This window comes from Micromys minutus, assembly GCF_963924665.1.
Source record: "Micromys minutus genome assembly, chromosome: 14".
Classification (NCBI taxonomy): domain Eukaryota; kingdom Metazoa; phylum Chordata; class Mammalia; order Rodentia; family Muridae; genus Micromys; species Micromys minutus.
In genome coordinates, this window is record NC_137983.1 from 29818655 (window position 1) to 29839071 (window position 20417).

The 20417-nt window shown below is 39.0% G+C and overlaps 1 protein-coding gene across 1 annotated transcript; it reads left to right on the forward strand.

Moving 5' to 3' along the window:
* Positions 1-9649: 9649 nt before the first annotated feature.
* FGF20 (fibroblast growth factor 20) lies at positions 9650-16693 on the forward strand (the record flags this gene model as incomplete). Its single annotated transcript, XM_080928483.1, has 3 exons — positions 9650-9935; positions 15190-15293; positions 16448-16693. The coding sequence occupies 3 exons, from the start codon at positions 9650-9652 to the stop codon at positions 16691-16693; spliced, it is 636 nt and encodes a 211-aa protein (XP_080784609.1).
* Between the last annotated feature and the right edge of the window lie 3724 nt (positions 16694-20417).

Genomic DNA, 20417 nt, shown 5'->3' on the forward strand with positions numbered 1-20417 from the left:
CCCCAACATCCCTTTCTCAGCTTTCTGTGCTGTTTTCCTAAAAGCTACGGAGTCCACACAGTGCTGCCTACGTGGGTGGTGGGCTACCAGACTGGACCGTGGGTAGCCTCTCACAGACCACACCCCTGAAGAAAAACAACTCGGTCTTTGTCCTAGTTGTCAACTGACAGTAACTCCTTATCTGGTAACATAGCCACCCTCTCCCCCCGTTCTTTGGGAGATTTTGACTGGCTTGATTTTGAGCAGGTCATGCATGTGAAGTCACAGCCCCCGAGAGAGTTCATGTATGCAGAGGAGCCGTCATATCAGAAAAATACTATTTTGTTGCAGATGTTTGTTTCCTCTGGCTCTATTTTTCTGCTTCCCATTCTGACGGGATCCTAGGGGGAGGACATGCAGAAATCCTACTTTAAATTTAGTTTTACAGAGTCTCTTATTCTCTGCAGGCTGGCTGGTTAAGAGGTTTTGTATGAATTGCCACCTGCTCCAAAATCAACCAACCAACCAACCAATCAACCAACCAATCAACCAACCAACTAAACAAACAAACAAAAACTTCCCATGGGGTTTGAAAAATGTTTCCTCAGAGGCTCTGCTAGAGTCATAGATACAGAGGACGATGCTTGCAGGTGACCATCAGACTGAACACAGGGACCACAATGAAAGAGCTAGAGAAAGGACTGAAGGAACTGAAAGGTTTGCAACCTCATGGGAAGAACAACATCATCAACCAGCCAAGGCACTGAGGTGGAGAGGGTGACTGGGAGAGGGAGCAAATTCATGGAAGCAAGGGCAGGGGGAGAAAGGAGGGAACTGGGGAGGGGGAGGCTATAACCTTTGAAATGTAAATACGGAGAATATCCAATAAAATTGGAAAAAAAGAAATGCATTAATTTAAGGATACAAATGTCAGAACTTATTGGGCAGTTTATCACTATGTCTATTTTGCAGAAAATATTATCAGGTTCTAGTCAGTCATTGGGTTGTGATTCCAGTTAGTGGTAACAGGTTGAGTTCTATCTGGTGGAGAGCACTTTAAATCTAATAATTCTATAAGGCGACTGTTTGCTCCTATGCCAACCATGCTGGTGCCTCTCACTATAGACTGTTCATTGTACGCATTGTGCCACATTTAAGAAACTCCTAAGTCTTCTTTCATTCCTCTTCTCTGCTTGTCCCTTCCTAGAGGGATGACACTTCCCTACTCCTCCAGCTCTGGGCAGCTTTTACTACAGACTGTGCTCCAGTCTTTCATAAACTGGACTGGTTAGCTCAGAGTTCTAATTAAGGGAGACAAATGCATACATAAGACTTTAGTCAGCTTATCACTTTGCTGATAATATGTAAAATCCAAAGGTGGCTTAATATACCACGAGTCCATTTTCTGATTTTCAAGGTGAGTGTCATTCATTCTTACTATTGATGCTGTTACAGATTAAACATGTATCTTGATCTCTGTAAGGGCAGTTTTATTTCTATCTAATTCCAAAGAGATAATAAATTTATTAAATTCCATTAATCAATAACATTTATTTCCTACATTTCATGGAAAGATTCATTGTTTGAAAGAATACCACTTAAAAGAAATTTCTAGCAGCAGTTTCATTCTCTTGGGAAATTTAACTTATTTGAATGTGGTGATCTAATGTGTACATCACCATAATAAAAATATCGCTGTAGCATTTATTCCAGAGAATGAAGTCTATTTAAAGAATAGTTTCTTTACTTGAAATGGAAAAACAACAAACAAACAATTTAGTAGCATCTCTGGACACATTAATAGTGAGGTAATAAAAAGGGCTTGAAAAGTTGCTATAATTATGTTCCTTAATCCACCGTTTAATTGTAGATTAAACAATGTTGCTATGTTGGACCAGTTTTTCATATACTTCAATTGTTATGAAAACAAACCTTTATTACATTCTTAGGTATTTGTAGCTTGATTTGATAGGAATAGAATTAATTTTCAGAAACAAAACAGATGCAAACCCCTTCCTGCATGAACTTTCATCTTATTAGGACTGTATTTCTCTTTAGTATGACACTGAAACCAGTTTAAATGTTTAAATGTCAGTTTAAAATGTGGCCAGTTTCAAGTAAACCTACTATCAGGATCTATGTTCATAACATTAGTAATGTAATTGCTTTTTCTTCTGTGACTTGCTTTAAGATAAACAGGGGGTTGTTGCAGTAAATACTGAAAGGATCATTAGAAATAATTTAAATATTATATTTTTCATTAGCTTTATGGTATTAATGGTGATGATGATGATGATGATGGTGATATAAACTATCTTACTCATTGTCAAATGAAGCTCGTAGGTTGAGGTAATCTGGTAACTTTCTCTCATGAAATTAATATCAAGTATGTATACAGTAATTTTTGATGAGCCTTGAAATGATGATTAAAGGTTATGTGAGACATTGATGAACGATGTATAGTATCAAGATGCTGTGAAATAGCTCCTGCTAAGGTGTCTATTCCTTCATCCCCATCTCAGAAGCGTATTGATTAGTAGACTTAGCTACATCAGGGACAGAGGTGAGAGAAGCACTTGGGCCAAAGAGTTCAATACCAGCCTGGGCAGCAGACCCTGTCTCCCAGAAGAAAACCACAATTATTGATTAAGCTGTCTATAACAGGAAACATACAATTTCATTCTGGGTCTCACATGTCATTGCTAGAGTTGATGATGTTATAAATCTCATGACCTCCACTTACCTTTTTGGAACCTAAATCAGAACTTTTAATATTATATGGCCTGACATTCAGGAAAAATTGGTAACAGGTATGGTTATTAAAAGTCATTTCTTACATTTTCATACACATAGATCCATTTGATTCCTACATTCCTCACATGAGCTCAGAGGTAAAGTTTTACTATTCCAATTTTATGAAGAAAAAAAGACTGAGTTCCATGGAGATAATTTAATTTTCCCAAGGTCTTTTCCTAAACCAGAGCATCATCTACTTATGCTGAGCAAGGAAAGGACAGAAAAAAAAATGCAAAAGAATAACAAACGCGAAAGGGAAAAAAATACAAGATCAAAATTAAGTGTTATATTATTTTGTTCCTCTTTATGGGTGGAGATATGAAGAGTGGACCCCCATAGTCAAAATTTTAAGTTGTGTAAATAAAACTTGAATGTATTTGCTTTTCTACTTCAACCTCTAGACTAAGGTTATATATCACATTTAATTTCTCTGTCTCTTTAAGTTCTCATTAATCTGGACATTGAACTTTGACATTTTGAAGAGAGCACAGTCTCTGCTCCTCAATTTGTCCCTGTACTTTCTCCTGTGAGTATTTTGTTCTCCCTTCTAAGAAGGACTGAGGTGTTGACATTCTGGCCGTCCTTTTTGAGCTTCATAAGGTCTGTGAATTGTTTCTTGGGCATTCCGAGCTTTTGGTTAGTATCTGCTTATCAGTGAGTACATACCATGTGTGTTCTTTTGTGACTGGGTTACTTCACTTAGGATGATATTTTCTAGTTCCATCCATTTGCCTAAGATTTTCACGAATTCATTGTTTTTAATAGCTGAGTAGTAATCCATTGTGTAAATGTACCACATTTTCCTTACCCATTCCTCTGTTGAAGTACACATGGGTTCTTTCCAGTGCCTGGCTATTATAAATAAGGCTGTTATGAACATGGTGGAGCCTTTGTCTTTGTTATGTGTTGGAGCATATATGTCCAGGAGTGTTATAGCTGGGTCCTCAGGTAGTACTATGTCCATTTTTATGAGGAACCACCAGACTGATTTCCAGAGTGGTTGTACCAGCTTGAAATCCTACCAACAATGGAGGAGTGTTCCTCTTTCTCCACATTCTTGCCAGCATCTGCTGTCACCTGGGTTTTTTATCTCAGCCATTCTGACTGGGGTGAGGTAGAATCTCAGTGTTCTTTTGATCATCTAGAGACTGCCTCACCTGGGGATCCATCCCTTATGCAGCCACCAAACCCACTCACTGTTGTTGATGCCAAGAAGTGCTTACTGGCAGGAGGCTGATATGGATGCCTCCTCAGAGACTCTGCCAGAGCCATACTGATACAGATGATGATGCTTACAGTTAACTATCAGCCTGAACATGGGGACCCCAATGGAGAAGGTAGAGAAAGGACTGAAGGAGCTGAAAGGTTTTGAAACCGCAAGGGAAGAACAAAAATATCAACCAACCAAACCCTCCAGAGCTTCCAGAGACTAAAACACCAATCAATGAGTACACATGGAGAGACCCATGGCTCCAGTTGCATATGTAACAGAGGATAGCATTCTCTTACATCAATGGAAGGAGAGGCCTTCAGTCCAGTGAAGGCTCCTTTTCCCAGTGTAGGGGAATGCCAAGGTACTGAGGTGGGGGTGGGACAACCTTCATGGAAGCAAGGGGAGGTGGAGGGGATATGGGAGTGGGGAGAAAATGGGATAGCATTTGAAATGTAAATGCAGGAAATATCCAATAAAAATGATAAAAAAAAGAGAAGAGCACAGGTAGGTTGTTTTGTTCACTGCTACTCAGTTGGAGTTAATTGTTATCATGATGAAATTAGGTTATGAAGTCTTGACTGGTATAATACAGAAGTAGCATTTTATTTTTCCCTTGTGTTGTTACGATCCATTGTCAACTTGACTAGATTGAGAGATACTATGATGATTAGTAAAGTATTGGTAGAGTAGTCACTACAGTGATGAACTGTTGTTACTTTTCTCCATGTAACAGACACACTTCATCCCTTCCCCCCAGTTTCCAGTAGTTTTTGTTGCTGTTTTAATCAAAACTTACTAATAAGTTTAACTGTGCACTAATTATTGTATCTAGACCAACAATGTTCTTGTGATGAGTTTAAAAAAAGGTCCTTCTCTAATTCCATATCTTTTTTATTTTCACTTTTTTTTTTGCTATTAGTACTCTTCCACAGGACAAAGATTCCCTTTATCAGTTGATCATTTCCCTAAGTGGTTGCGTTTGAACATTCCTATTTTGTTCTATAAACATCTAATTGTATCATTTATTTTGATGCTCAAATTGTCACAGATTAGACTGAATGTACCTTTGTTACTTTCTTATCATTTTTTTCCTGTTTCCTTGTCAGCTGTCAAAAAACTAACCAAATAAACAAAATCCTAGAACCAGCATGACAATCTCTCCAAGTTTCCCAGATATTTTCAGGAGGTGAATAAATTAAAAAGACCAAGTTCTAGATGTTAGGTGTGCTTGGGCATATGTTTTTATCTAGGCCCTCTTGGTGGTTAGAGTACAATAGAGCACGCTCGAGTGTGCAAGTACACACACACACACACACACACACACACACACACACAGGCACTGGGTGGGGGCAAGGGCAGGAGAAAGGAGGGAGGGAGAGAGAGAGAGAGAGAGAGAGAGAGAGAGAGAGAGAGAGAGAGAGAGAGGAAGGAGGAGGGGGAGGGAGAAGAGGAGGGAGGAAGGAAGGGAGGGAGAGACAGACAGATGGGGGGGGGGAGGATGTGCTCATACTGCTGGGAGAGTGAACCTTTCTCTCTGAACTTCAGCATTTCTGTATTTAGGTGTTTAGAACCAGACTCTATAACCAAAGAAGTGTTTTCAGAACTGCTTATTTTCTGAAGGCAATGACGTGTGTGTGTGTGTGTGTGTGTGTGTGTGTGTGTGTGTGTGTGATTGTCACCCATGACCTTGTATGATGCTATTCACTTTAAATTACACAGCTAGGGTTTTTGTTGTTGTTGTTGTTCTTGATTTTATTCTACTCACAATCACTTTGTTTATTTCATCTTATTCTAAAAAAAATAAACACTTAAAAAACTCAAAGTTCTCAGAGAAGGGCCACCACTCTTCCATTCCATCTATTCTTTCTTTATCCGGTAACCAGTTTCTAATTAATTAATTAATTTCTAAATGAGCACATACATATAAAATTCTTTACTTTCCTTCTTTCTTCTAAGAAAGATAGAACTCTGATGTACACCTTAAAATTTTATGTCATATTCTAAAGATAATGGATATTAATTAGTTCATATATCTTTCTCATTTTTAACCAGTTATATAAAGTCTCATGTTTGCTGTCATTTATTCGGTTTATTATATCTAGGTATTCATGTTGGGACCAATGCTTTTTAGTTACAAGTAATGAATGATGTTGCACATAGAGACTTTTTTATTGAAAGTATAAGTCATGACTTTTAAGTGACCTATTTTTTTCCTTAAATGATTCACATATAGAATCACTGAATGTGTAAAAACAAATGTAAGGAGACTACACTGATTGAAAAGTGTATAAGGCCATATGGTCTGAAACTACGTTTTGTGTAAGTAAAAATCATACCATATATTTGTACAACAGCCAGGCAAGTGTGGTCTCTAGGAAGCCCAGGTAAAGTTGATTAGATTGCAGTGTATACTTAAAAGTTGAATAATGTACCCTTGTAAAACACTCTTCAAAATTATTTAACTTCCCATGATATCATCACAGCCTGCGCAAAAAAAAAAAAAAAAAAAATCTTTAGCTTTATCTTTTCCTGTCACATGACTTGAGCAAACAAAAGAAATCCTTATCTTTTTGTTTCTATTCTGGTCTTTTATAAAAACGGCATTAAGCACCATTCAAAACCTACACATTAAAGCTTTGGTTTAGTTTTTTTTTTTTAAGATTTATTTTGCATTTCAGAATATTGCTGAATTATAAAGTTAAAAAAAAAAAAAAGACCTTGCTCAGCAATTGAAGTAGTGTAGGGCATCATACACAGAGGAGAAACCTTGTTGTTTTAAAATCTCTTTCTTATGTGCATTTTCACATTTATGTCTCATGGCAACCTTGAGAATGTGAATTAAGGAATGGGGCTGTCTTTAGTTTACAAACAGATGATGTTAGGCTTTGAACTAAAACCCAACAGAAAACGGGACTCTCCTCTTAAATAACTTTATCTTATTGGAGGTATTGTGATAGAAAACACTTAGAAATGCTAAAGCACACAAAGAGAAAGGAATAACAGACAAGGTCTATTACAGTTTTTGGACTTTGATAACTATTGCTGAAAAGTTTGTGTGTGTGTGAGAGAGAGGGGGGGGTGAGGGAGGGAGGGAGGGAAGGAGGGAGGGAGGAAGGGGAAGAGGGAGAGGGAAAGGGAGAAGAGATGAGATTTAAGAATTCTAATGGCTATAAATTATACACCAGGACTGAAAATGTTCATTTGAGGAAATACGCACTGAACTAATACCTCCAGGAGCAGGTGACAATAATATATTGTGGAATAATTAACAGGGTTCTGTATTGCACAGAACTTAGATCTTGAAACAGACCTCATTTAAAAAGCACTTGATCTAAGTTTAAAACCTGTAAGCACCGCCTCTTTAAAAGTGATCAATGTATGCTCTGGCTACCTCAGCTATCCCGCTACGAGACTCACACAACTTTGATCTAACTTTCTTTGATTTAACACTGCAATTAAAAAGATTTGGTTCAAAGTAAAAGCTCATTGGTTGATTCTGTACACTGATGTGATAATGTTTATACAGATGTGCTTTGAAATCTTGATTGTGGTGGATTTGGGGATCCCACCACAAAACAGTGTGCGGTTATTTGAAAGGTAAAATAATATGACATCTACCTGGTGCATCCTTTAGAAGAGGCTTATTGATATATGTTTCTAAAGTAATTAATCTGCTTGCTGTTTTTAGCCTGGGCTTTTGTTTTATTTTGTGTCTATCAGCAGTAAATCATTTGTTTTAAGGTCTCTTTTATAACCTGGTTCCACAAGGGTCAGTAGTTAGGCCTGTAGTGACAAAACGTGTAACTTTACCCCCTTTAAAGCACCTGCCAATTAATTATCCAAAGAAGAAGGAGGAGGGGGGAGGAGGGAGAGGAGAGAAGGGGAGGAGGGGGTAAAGAGGAGGAGGAGCAGGAGGAGGAGGAAGAGGAAGAGCCAGCCTTCAGAGAAAATAAAACAAACCAGTCAAATCCATCTGAGCTCCCAAGTTTAGTTTTTTTTTTTCTGAATAGAACACAAAACAAGATTGAAATTCTATTCAGTCTTTTTTACACTATTCTTTGAAACTCTATGCATAGGGAAAGAACAAATCTGACCAGTGATTCTCAATTTTTCTGCTGCTTACAGATTTCACTAGCCAGTTCTTGAGGCCAGCCAGTAGAATAATGTTTTAACATTTAACAGATATATGTCTAACTCCTTCAGGTCAGTTTTAAACTTGCAAATATGATTAGGTACTCTTAAAGTTTACCAGTAAGTTTGAAATCTGACACTCATCAAGAACCACAATTATTTGTCTAGTTATATTGGAAGCGTGAATTTAACAACGACAACAAAAAGGTGAGCTTCTAGGAAATTACAGCTAAGATTAAAGAAGGTGTTATTAGATTGGACAAAGGCACGGAAGCATTTATCGATTATTTCACTATTGTAGATCCGTATTTTTTATTCATAGCCAATTATAAGAATGTGAACTAACCTATTTAAATATCCTGTTACCCCTCCCCCTTCATGGTTATATTGTGCTATTTGACTATTCTAATGAGAAGCCCATGACCTCCACACACAATTTATCATTTGCACAGATATAAGGCAATCCTGGCTATATCATTTGTCGAGTTAAGATAAACATTAAAGAAAACTTGACAAAGGGCAGGGGGGGGGGGCACGACAAGGCGTTTCTACCCTAAGCTTGATTATGTAAAGAAAATCCCCCATCTAAATGATAAAAGAAAAGAGTAATGCTTGTACATTTTATTAGTGTTTTAAAATTAGTGAGTTAAACTGTCAAAGCTTTGATTTTCCTTTCATGTGTGTCTGAGCAGGTCTAAGCCTCAGGTAACGCCCTTTTCCCTTCTTCCTCCTTGCCTTTCTTTGCACCTGTCCACTGCAGGCTCCCAGCAGCTCCAAGTAGTCCAATTCTCTTGTGCCTTCATTTTCCTCCTCCCACTTATCTCCGGTTCTGTTCCCCCCCCCCGCCCCAACCCCCCATATTCTGCAAGCTGGGCTCCTTCTCCCAGCTATCTATCTCTGCAAACGAGCTCACATCAAAGGTGGTTGTTTGTACAGCAGCAGCTAAACATCGTGGTTGGCCCAGAGACAACCTAGTAGTATATATACCGGGTTGTCAGCTGAGCCTCCCGGAATTTGCTAGCTGACTGACTTTGGCCAAGTGCAGGAATGAGTTTTCCAAGTGCTCCCTTTAGTCACTTCCGAGGAGCAAAACGTGTGGAGAGGAGGCTGGTTTAAGATTTCAAACAAAACCAACCTCCCCGGCGCTCATGAAAGGACTTGATTAGCATATGTCAAGAGGACCCGCATATATACCGGGAGTGTATGTACACAGGACTCTGATCTGATCAGTTTGCTGAGCTGGAGCCCCAGACCCCAGCCCCAAATCAGCAACCTCATCTCTAGATGTTTCTGCAAGGCCAGCAGCCAGCTTCCACCTACCCAAGGAGAGAAGATCCATCCAAGAAGGTGCACTGCTCCGTCCCTGCAGGGACCTCACAGGAGTAACCCGTCCTTAACTTTTTTTTTTTTTTTTTTTTAACCCATTTGGCTATAATTTTTCTGCATTCGCCTCGCCACCCTCGCTCCACTTTTTTACTGGGGAGAGGTCTCCTGTTTTCTGGAATTTCAGTCCTCCTGTCCGGCCCTTCCATGGCTCCCTTGACCGAAGTCGGGGCTTTCTTGGGCGGCCTGGAGGGCTTGGGCCAGCAGGTGGGGTCGCACTTCTTGCTGCCTCCTGCAGGGGAGCGGCCGCCGCTGCTCGGGGAGCGGCGGGGCGCGTTGGAGCGGGGCGCCCGCGGCGGGCCGGGTTCCGTGGAGCTCGCGCACCTGCACGGCATCCTGCGCCGCCGGCAGCTCTACTGCCGCACCGGCTTCCACCTGCAGATCCTGCCCGACGGCAGTGTGCAGGGCACCCGGCAGGATCACAGCCTCTTCGGTAGGTACAAGCATCCCGTCCCTGCGCCCTCAACTCTCTTCTTCTCGCCTCCCGCCTCCCATCTCCATGCTGGCGGAACGGAACAAGCCAGGAGCGCAGAGCGCTACCTAAGCCCTTAGATATTTGGGGTGAGCGACTCCGGGCTCAGGACTTGCTAATAATTGTCCTAATTTTAGAATAACACAACTCTTGGTGCAGGGAGAAAATGATGTGTCCCTCACTCCGGGGTACAATGCTACTTTGTTTTCTCTACTTCCTGGGGCACAAAGTCTTGGACTAGGAACCGTGTTTTGTCCCCCCAGCCTTGCCTGCACTCCTTCCTTTACAGTCAATTTTATTATTTTAGGAGGCCCCAATACAGTTTTCCTTTCACATGTGCAGTTTTCTCCGTGCCCCCCCCCTTTTTGAAAATTGATAACGGGAAGCATTCTAGTTCTTAAAACATGTCCCGCAGTGTCTCTCTCTGAAAAGATGGTTCTTAAACAGGATGTGACTCTTCACGTGCCTACTTAGAGTACTGCCTGGCTGCAGTTCTCTATTCTGGTTGGGGGTGGAGAATGAAAGAGATGGAGAGAGGGAGGAGGGAGAAGGACTGAGCATGCCCACCTGGCCAAGATTCCCTTTAGAAATTGCGAAACTGGAAAGCAGAGATCTTGGTATTGACCTTAGGTAAGAGGAAATGGGGGAAGCGAAAGAAGATATGGCTGGGAACACAGAGAATCTTTTCTACATACAACAGCAATGCCCGGGAGCAGAAGGGGTTAATAGGATGAAGGGACTCTAGATTAGATCAGTAAAGAAAGTATCTACCCTTAATGACTCTCCAGCCAGCCAGGTAGCTAGCGAGTGCTCCCCCCCACCTCCGCCCCCAGTGTGAGTCTTGCTTTCTTGCCCTTACAACAGACAAGACAGGTTTAATCAGATGGTTTGCTAAAGGTGCTTTATGATCCTAATATCTCAGGATATTTTCCCTGTGGCTACATTATTTCATCAATTAACCTGCTAACACTCTCAGGGGACTTTCTTTATCTAACTTGTGATGTCATTGAAGGGTGTCATTTTATTTAAAAACAAACAAAATAAAAAAAAAAAAAAAAACAATGTAGTGTCTTTTGTCAGCACAAGGAATCGCAACACACATCTCTCCCTTTCAGCGTGGCATTTGCAGAGAATCTCATTTCAGAGTGGCTCTTCCTTGTCTCGGTTTCCTCTTCTTCTTCCACTCCCATTTCTTTGTGTGCTTGCAGTGCACATCAAAACTCGGTGGAAGTGTAAATCTCCGCCCGGGAAGCATTTGTAACCTTAGATGGGAGGAGCAGCATGTGGTGGTCATTTGGCAGCACTTAAGGGCTTAGAAAACTGACTTTTGAAAAAACCCCACGTGTTTGCAGCTCCTACTGAGCCCTTCCAAATTCCCACTGACAATGACTCAAGTGTGCCATGACCTAGTGGCCAACCTGGGGTCACTTTTGAAAAGTTTTTTTTTTTTTTTTTTAATGGAGATGTTACAATTCTAAAGAATTTGAGTAACATCAGCTGGTCTAGTTCTCTTTCTTTAAGAATGATTGTATTCTACTTCTTACATTAACCCCCCCCCCCCCAATGTGATAATACCTTTAGGCAAAGCAGCCAGAAGTTAATTGTAGGCAGACTGCCACATACCAATGGAGTAAGAAAATGCCTCCCTTAAGTCCCTTGCAATGCAAGTCCTATCCACTGTGTTCGGTCTCCTTGGAAGACAGAGTCTATTGAAAGAGACTGGTGAATACTGGAAGAAGTGGTAACACTCAGTGAGCTGCACTGAAATCTGATTCTTTAGGAATGGGTGTGGCATATTCTTACTAATACACTGCAAAGTTTATATGTTGAATGACTGTTTAGGAGAATATGACTTTGTTGGCTTATGTCATGTTTTAATGAGAGACTCTATAGAGAAACAAATACTCACTGATACATAAAAGGAAGACAACCCTTATTAGTATGTGAACCTAAAAGACCATCCTCTTTATGCCCTCTAGCGCTTTGAGTGGCCTAGACACCAGAACTAACTGCCAGAAGATAAAGGACGAGGCCATGCTTGATGTGTGCAAATTGTGTGCTTATCCATTCTCCTTTTGCTAGTGCCTTGGTAACTAAGTGTTAAATGGTACCCTCACCCTTTTAAAGAAAAATCACTTCTGTGATATTATTTTGGAAAAAAAAACCTTCAGCGATGACTATTTAAGATATTAACTACCACTAAAATAATGCCATACTAATTAGGATTTAACCAATAAAAACTCAGAGTTTTAAAAACTTAAAATAATACCAACTGAACATTTACAGAGAAATCACAGTGAGGCTAAAATAATACCCCACCTGAGCTCCCTGAATCTCTCTAGCAGAGGTTTTTTGCATGATAGTGTAGATGGAAGACTTTACCTGACACGTAAACATAAAATCATTCCTTTAGAAAAAAAAAAAGTGTAGCCTGAGATCAAACATATTCCTTTAAAGCTTTTCCCTTTATTCTCCACAGATTTGTCTGATGTGGTTGCATTGTGGGTTGACTCACCTGTTTATTATGATTTAAGAAAAGGCCGGCTTTGAAAATGATACCAGAAAGACAAAGGACCTCCAAGTCTTTTTATGGGACACTGGGCATTAGAAAATCTACCTAAAATATGTGATTACCTCTTAGGGAAAGTTCTTCGTGTCTATTCTTTGGGAAAGAATTAGCTGAGTTGCCACCTCATATTATAAATAAGAAAGACTTGTCAAATCTCATTTAAGAATCAAACGATTACAAATTACTAGGTGGTATACTATTTCTTTGGTGAGAAAAAGGATCAGAATTTAAAAGTGTGGCTAAAATCCTTAGGAGGGGCACAAAAACACACACGTAATCTTTCCCCTATCAGTTCCATGAGCCATGGCAAAAATCATTTATGTCTGGTCCTGTATATGGTTTTATATGCTGTTTAAAAAGTGAGAACTATTGGATATAATTATTCTAAAGACATGGGTAGAATGTAATTATATATTTTGGACAGCATTATCTGAAGATAAGATTTAAAGCGTAGGTGGAGTGTGTCCTGGGGTAGGAACATTGGGTGTTCGTCAGCCGTGGGTCCTTTTTAATCTGAGTGAATATTCAATATAATTTAAAGCAATTATGCATTTATAATTATATCTTGGGTGAGATTCCATTTATATATATTTATGCCAATTACGTTTCAGGTTTGTGTTTTTGTTCCTGACATGAATCTTTCACTGAGAAGCTTGGTAGTGGATGTGATTCTCCTTCCCTTTCCCAGTCCATAGTCCCAGTCCACAGTTGTCAGAGTGCTTGTGCACTGTGAAGCCTAGATCTCCCTGCTACATCTGATCTTCTTCACTTTAACCTCTCCATGAGGAAAACTGACTCTTTTGGGCGAGTTACAGACTACTTGGTAGAGTATTGTACTGTCAGATCCCTTCATAGCTTTCGAGTTCTACTAGTCTGAAATCTTAATCCTTCAAAAGAGCTCATCTGCCTTAATAAGAAACTATGGTTTTGTTTATTTGTTTGAGAGTTTGTTTGCCAGAGAGTGAATCAATCTTAGGGCAGAATAGATCCTTCCATATCAACAAACCATCGTCAGATCCTGTACTTTCTCGTGGCTTTGAGAGTCTCACAAGTTCCAACAGGAACTTGTACAATAAATCAAGAAATGGCTTAAGAGCAGGAGTCACAGCAACTGGTACAGTACACATTTATGCGATTTGTAGAGCTTAGGGTGGGGTGAAGGGGTGAAGTACAAGGTATTCAGGACGGCAGATCCAAGTGCTGGATGCTGATACTTGTTCAGCAGTCTAAGGGAACAACCAGAAAATAGTGTCATTAGTGCAGAGGTCAGTGTGTACAGAAAAAAAGGTATCCCAGGGAGAGAAATTTTACCTTTTCAAACTGTCGTCTGTTAGTGTATTAAGTTGAGAGCTTTCAAAATTAGTGTACCTCCTAGTAAATCAAAATAACTTCAGAACCTTAATGATAGAAAAATCTATTTGTATGTAAAACTCTTAGTATGCGGCTGTCATATAATGAATCACAAAACTTTATTGCTTCTCTGAACTGCACAATGAATTTCCATAGATCATGAAATATAGTACATTTTGCAACCTACAAAGTCTAGAAACTACTGTATTGCCCTCAATAGACCATGTTGTGGAGAAGAACCATTTGACTAGGGGCTCAGAAAACGTAAGTTCAAGTACCATCTTTCTATTACAAAGATCATGTCCTTTAGGCATTTTAGTCAATATTTCTGAGCCTCAGTTTCTTTCCATTTAACAAGGGAATAAAAATGTCAGAGACTATTTTTAAAGTTGAGGTAAAAGTTAATCATTAGCCTTTTGTTTTTAGAATTTTATTTTATCTGTATGGGAATTGCCTGCATATATGCCTGTATATGTGTGGCAATGCCCACGGAAGCCAGAAGAAGGTGTCCGATTCTCAGGAAATAGAGCTGTAGTTAGTTTTATGCCATTTGGATGCTGGGAACCAAACCTGAGTCATCTAGTCATCTGCAAGAACAATGTGTTAGGAAGGCTTTCTATTGCTGTTACAAAACACAAGGTAAAAGAAATTTTGCCGAGGAAAGGATTTATTTCATCTTGCAATTTCCAGATCATCGTCATCAGTGAAGAAAGTCAGCTCAGAAGCCTGAAGGAAGCAATGCTATTTACTGGCTGGCTTCTTATGGCCGACTAAGTTCACTTTCTTATAGTACCCAGGACCATCTGACCAGGGATCCTTGTGTCCACAGTGGGATGGGCCCTTCAGTGTCAATTAACAATCAAGAAAATGACCATGGCTTTGCCCACCAGACAACCTGGGAGTATCGTCTCAATTGAGGTTCCTTCTTCTGAGATGACTCTAGCTTGTGTCATGTTGGCAGAAAACCTTAATCAGCACAAGCTGCAAGTGCTCTTAGCTGCAGATCCATCTTTACCGTCAAGAAGGAACTATGTATAAGCTTTAAACTAAAACATATGAAGTATAAGAGATTGGTCTGATTCTCGTAAGCAAAATCAAAATGATTCATGCAAAATGCTTACAAGGAACTGGTAGAGTCACAGAAGATCATGAATAATTTTGTTACTTATTAACCCATCATGATGATGGCTTCCATTTATTTCTTGAGTATTTAAAAGTGTTGATATTTATCACTGCCCATCCTGTACTTCTTTGTTCATTAACCAATCCAAATCTTTATTTTGCTTATAAATTCAGGTATCCTGGAATTCATCAGTGTGGCAGTGGGACTGGTCAGTATCAGAGGTGTGGACAGTGGCCTGTACCTTGGGATGAATGACAAAGGAGAACTTTACGGATCAGTATGTATTATCCTTTTTAATTATTATTATAATTCTTGAAATAATGATCATTTATTTTAATTAAAATCTCTATCAATAATTTTCAATAGACATTATTATATGTAGCTGACATAACAGATAATTCTAATTATGTATATGAAAAAAAGAAAACAATATTCTAAATTTAAGCATACCAAGGTCATAATATATTCGGACAGTCAATACCACTTTCTAAATTTTCAATCAATATTGAAACAATTGTACCTGGTCTTCCTATCCATTGCCCCAAGTCTTTCCAATTCTTCTATATTTTAATCATTCTTACCAGAAACAGAACTCTGGGTGTCAGCCCTGGAAAAAGACAAAAAGTATTCATTGCATAGTGATATAAAGATAGAATTACAAAACATTTCATAGAATTTTGAAAAAGCACATGCACACAATGTTTATGGAATGTGTTGGAATAAATAAACAATGTGGTTTTACCTTTAGAATATATGTATGTACATATGAACAGAAAAAAAGAGAGGGAGGGGAGAGGGAGAAGAAAAGAGAGAGGGAGGGTGGGGCAGAGAGGGAGAGGGAGAAAGGGAGAGAGAAATCGAAAATATTGAATAAATAAAATGCACTGGACTTTTACTTCATTTCCTTGGTATTAATGGTAGAATACTCAGAAGTTAATCATGGAGACTTATCATTGAGTAATATATTTATTAGAAGATACCTGATTTGAAGTGGTGAACTTGAGTTAGAAATTTAAATTGCAGCAAGATCTTGACTTGCCCAACTTGAGAGCAGAGATTTGATGTTTGGGCCTTTGGCATCGTCTCATAATGGGATAAGGTGAACTACAGCCTGCTTAATGATGGCGGGGGGGGGGGTGCTGATGACGCAGCGTACAGGAAAGCTCAAAATCCTTACTGCATGTTTGGAAATAAAATTGAGAGTTGGGTAATTTGTTTTAAAGTTCCTTGAACTAATTGAATGGATAAAGCAATATGGGGGGCAGGGATTCCACATGCTGTATGAGCAAAATCAAAACAAAACAGTATACTGTAACTTGACAAGAGCAAATCTATAGCAAAGGAATGATAACACAGAGTTGAACCTTTTGTCAGGAACTTGTTTTGAAGGCATTTCTAAAACTCTATATTTCTTTCTTTTCTTTTTAAAAGGAGAAATTGACTTCTGAATGCATCTTCAGGGAACAATTTGAAGAGAACTGGTATAATACCTATTCGTCCAACATATATAAACACGGAGACACCGGTCGCAGGTATTTTGTAGCACTTAACAAAGATGGAACTCCAAGAGATGGTGCCAGGTCCAAAAGACATCAAAAATTTACCCATTTCTTACCAAGACCAGTAGACCCAGAAAGAGTTCCAGAATTATACAAAGACCTACTGATGTACACTTGATGAACCTAGAGCCATTGTTTTAAAAACACAGTTCCTGCTGATAAATAACACCAAAGAAGATCATTCAGTCCGCCTGTCACTGAGAGACTCTATTTGGGAAGAACATTGAGAATAAAGAATTAACTTGGAACAAAGCAAGACCATCCTTCATAAATGGATTGTAGTTCCTTAGACACACACATTGGCTCAGTCTTACCAGCTGACTGAAGTCGAAGTCAGTTCATCTGTGATAATGTGAATCTTGCTGCTGATGCCTCATGTCTCTGGATAATGTTTACTTGGACAGTTCCCTTAAAAACAGATACTTCATGTTGAAGAAGTGGACTGAGGTGACATGATTACTGCCTCATGCATTCCAAGGACCTTGTAGAAAGGTTATAACATTATACATAAAAAAATCAAAATACTAGGTGACTTTGATTTACCAAACAAACCACACTGAGATGGAACTTTGCGTTTAGAAGAATGGACCTATTTATACATTTTTCATTTACAAATATTTATTATATATATTTATTTATTAAAGAGTTTATTTTTACTGGCATATGAAGACTATACAAAAATAAAACAAACAAACAAAAAAAAAAAAAACCAGTAAAATGTCCTTTATTTGCGCCTTTGCATTGCTTTGGTCTTGTGATATAAAGACATCTTCATTATTATAACACACTAGCCACAGAATGAAATGTTCATTTGCTTTTAAAAATTATTTACAGTGTAGATGATAATTTTATGCATCCACTTGCTTTTTAAATGTAACATGGGATCCTTTTGGCCTTGAAAAATGTTTTATTGATTTGTGTTGAACTTACCACAGGTTTGAAAGGGAATGAAAACATTTTCATTTTATGTTTTTGATAGCATTGATTTTTCAGGTGAGAGCTCTTATATTTCTAGAGGACAATTTTAAAATGAGAAAAATCTAAATCCCCTAGGGAAAATCTTTAGTATTTAGAACACATAATGTTGAAGTTATCAAATTATATAGTCAATTTATATTTACATATTTTATTGGCTTCATATAGGGAAAAGAAAATTATTTTCTTTCACCACATGTGATCATAGAAAGAATTAGTCCCTGTAAAACTTCCATTAACAATGGTAAAGTCATAGCTACCTGAGACTGGTGTTCTTCCGACGGCTACATCAAATATACGTTAGTAATTTTTATAGATTTCTATACAGTAAGAGAGGGGGGGAGAGGGAGGGAGGGAGGGGAGAGAGAGAAAGAGAGAGAGAGAGTGAGAGAGAGAGAGAGAGAGAAAGAGAGAGAGAGAGAGAGAGAGAGAGAGAGAGAGAGAGAGAGAGAGAGAGAGAGAGAGAGAGAGAGAGAGAGAAGACTCAGAGGGTGGTAGATGGTCTAGAGAAAGCATTTCTAAAGAGATAAAATTTCTGGAGGATTCAAAACAACAAGAAGGAGCTGACCAGGCCAAAAAGTGTGAATAAGCAAAGTAATGAAGGCTTTTCCTTCAGAGAATCTAAACTTCTGCACTTCCCATTGGTGCAGTCCATGATGTTGATGGCCAGACAATTATAAGTTGAGTTTTTCCAGGACTGTTTTAATCTCAAAGATACTCATATTTGTATGATGTGATTAACCCTGTTCACAGAGATTTTTGTAAGGGAAGTAAGCAATTTTTCTTTTCTCTTTTGTTTCTTTTGAGACAGTGCCTGTGTGGCTATAGATAGTCTAGAACTTGCTATGTGGACTAAGCTGGCCTTGAACTCACAGATCACAGATTACCTTGGTAATAAACGCGAGTACTAGCCAGCCGATGAGCTTCTAATGGGAATGTAATCACAGTGCAGCTGAATGAATGGTCTCTGCCTTTTTTGGGATTCTGAGCATCCCTTACTTTGCCGGTTCTCCCCACATCTCATGCTGTTGTGTAAGGGGTGTTACTGTTTTTCCTCTGGGCTCATGCTTCAGGGGTTTTGTTTTGGTATCTTGAATATCTAAAGCTCACCATCTGGTTGAGTAGCAGGTTTATTTTCACCAAATTATTTCTCTGCATTGACTTCTTCTCTAATAGGGGTGCTGGGAAGAGCTGGTTTATCTTATTACTTTCTTTCAGGAACTTGGTGAGATGGCATCTATTCTTCCTAGACGTGGAAATGAATCTGAGTACTTGATTCATCTGAAGGAGTTAGAATGCAGGGGGATGCATCAGAAACTAGAATACCAATCACATATAAATCGTATCTTGGTTGCTTGAACCTAGATCTGAAAATCTCTTCTTCATCATACAATGCCATAGCATTTTCTTCATGACACAATTAAATATTTTAGTGGGCATAGTAATCTTCTACATTTATCTGCTTTAAGTAAGATCAATCCTAAGCTTAATTCTAGAGCTAGTTGTCCAAGGCTGTCTAATCATAAATAGCAGCTGAGTCATAGAATCTAATGCAAGGATCAACCAACTACTTTAGCCAAAGCCTTTCTGGGTGTTTCATGTGACTTCCTGGGTTGTCTCTTCAAATGGGAGGTATTAAAAAATAGAGACGCCTCCAGCTTTTGGTTATCAGAGCTGATGTAAAGGAAAACCCAAAGCAGAGCTGAAGCTAAAACTAGGCGGAGGAAGGTTGACAGAGATGGCCATGGAGATTTAGGCTTGGGATTTGAAACCCAAACAAAAACTGTTAACAGTTATTTGGCCAGATTTGAGCATCTCCCATTTCCTTTTCTTCTTCCTTTGTTCTTTGAAAAATGGATATCAATATGTATCTCTATATGGCCAGGAAGCTTCCTCATAAGACCAGGCTAGCCTCTACCTTGCAGCAATTCTCATGCTCCTGCCTCATAGCTGTTTCATATTCTTTAAATCACTCCCAGATGCTCATGCTTTTGTGCAATACCTCCCTGTGCAGCTGGTGTGACAGCTTTCTAGGAACAGAATATAGAAAAGTGAGGGACACTGTGCTAATTATGCCACACAAAACTGAATAGATAGCAAATACAGCCACTAAAGGGCCATCTATTATTGGTAAGATTTCTCAAGTACTTTCTAGTGTTCACTTTTTTAAAAATTATGAACTGTAAGTACAGAGGCAGGTATCCTCTATAATCCTGGCCTTAAAGTTAAGTGAATGCATTTCTAAACATAGCTATACCTGAATGAAATCACCCTACTCCTTTCTTTGTACAAGAAATTATGGCTACTGATGACAATAAGTCACACATGTTGCCTTTCTAACCCACGACTTTTTAACTTTCTTAAGCATCTATTGCCATGATAAAATACCATGACCCAAAGCACATGGGCAGAAAAGTTTATTTCCGCTTATAGTTTGTAGTCTATCCAGAGAAGCCAGGGCAGAAACTCAAGGCAGGAGCCAGGAGGCAGAACTAATACAAAGGTCTTGAGGAGTGCTGCTTATTGGATGGCTTGTTCAGTTTGCTTTCTTATATACCCAAGGACTAGCTATTTAGCAAGGGCACCTACCAGAATGAACTGTGTGCTTCCTGGTCAATCATAGATGTGAGCATCCTTCATTCTTAAGCATAAGCATCTTAAAGGTGTGAGTGGGTGTGTAGAGGAATCTGATTTGGTGTTTCTGTTACATTGCTCCTTCTTCATTCTTAAGCATAAGCAACTTAAAGGTGTGAGTGGGTGTGTAGAGGAATCTGATTTGGTGTTTCTGTTACATTGCTCCTTCTTCCAGTTATTTCCTGACAATTGAATGTCATAGGTCTTGTTGATATCCCTGTATTGGAACACTA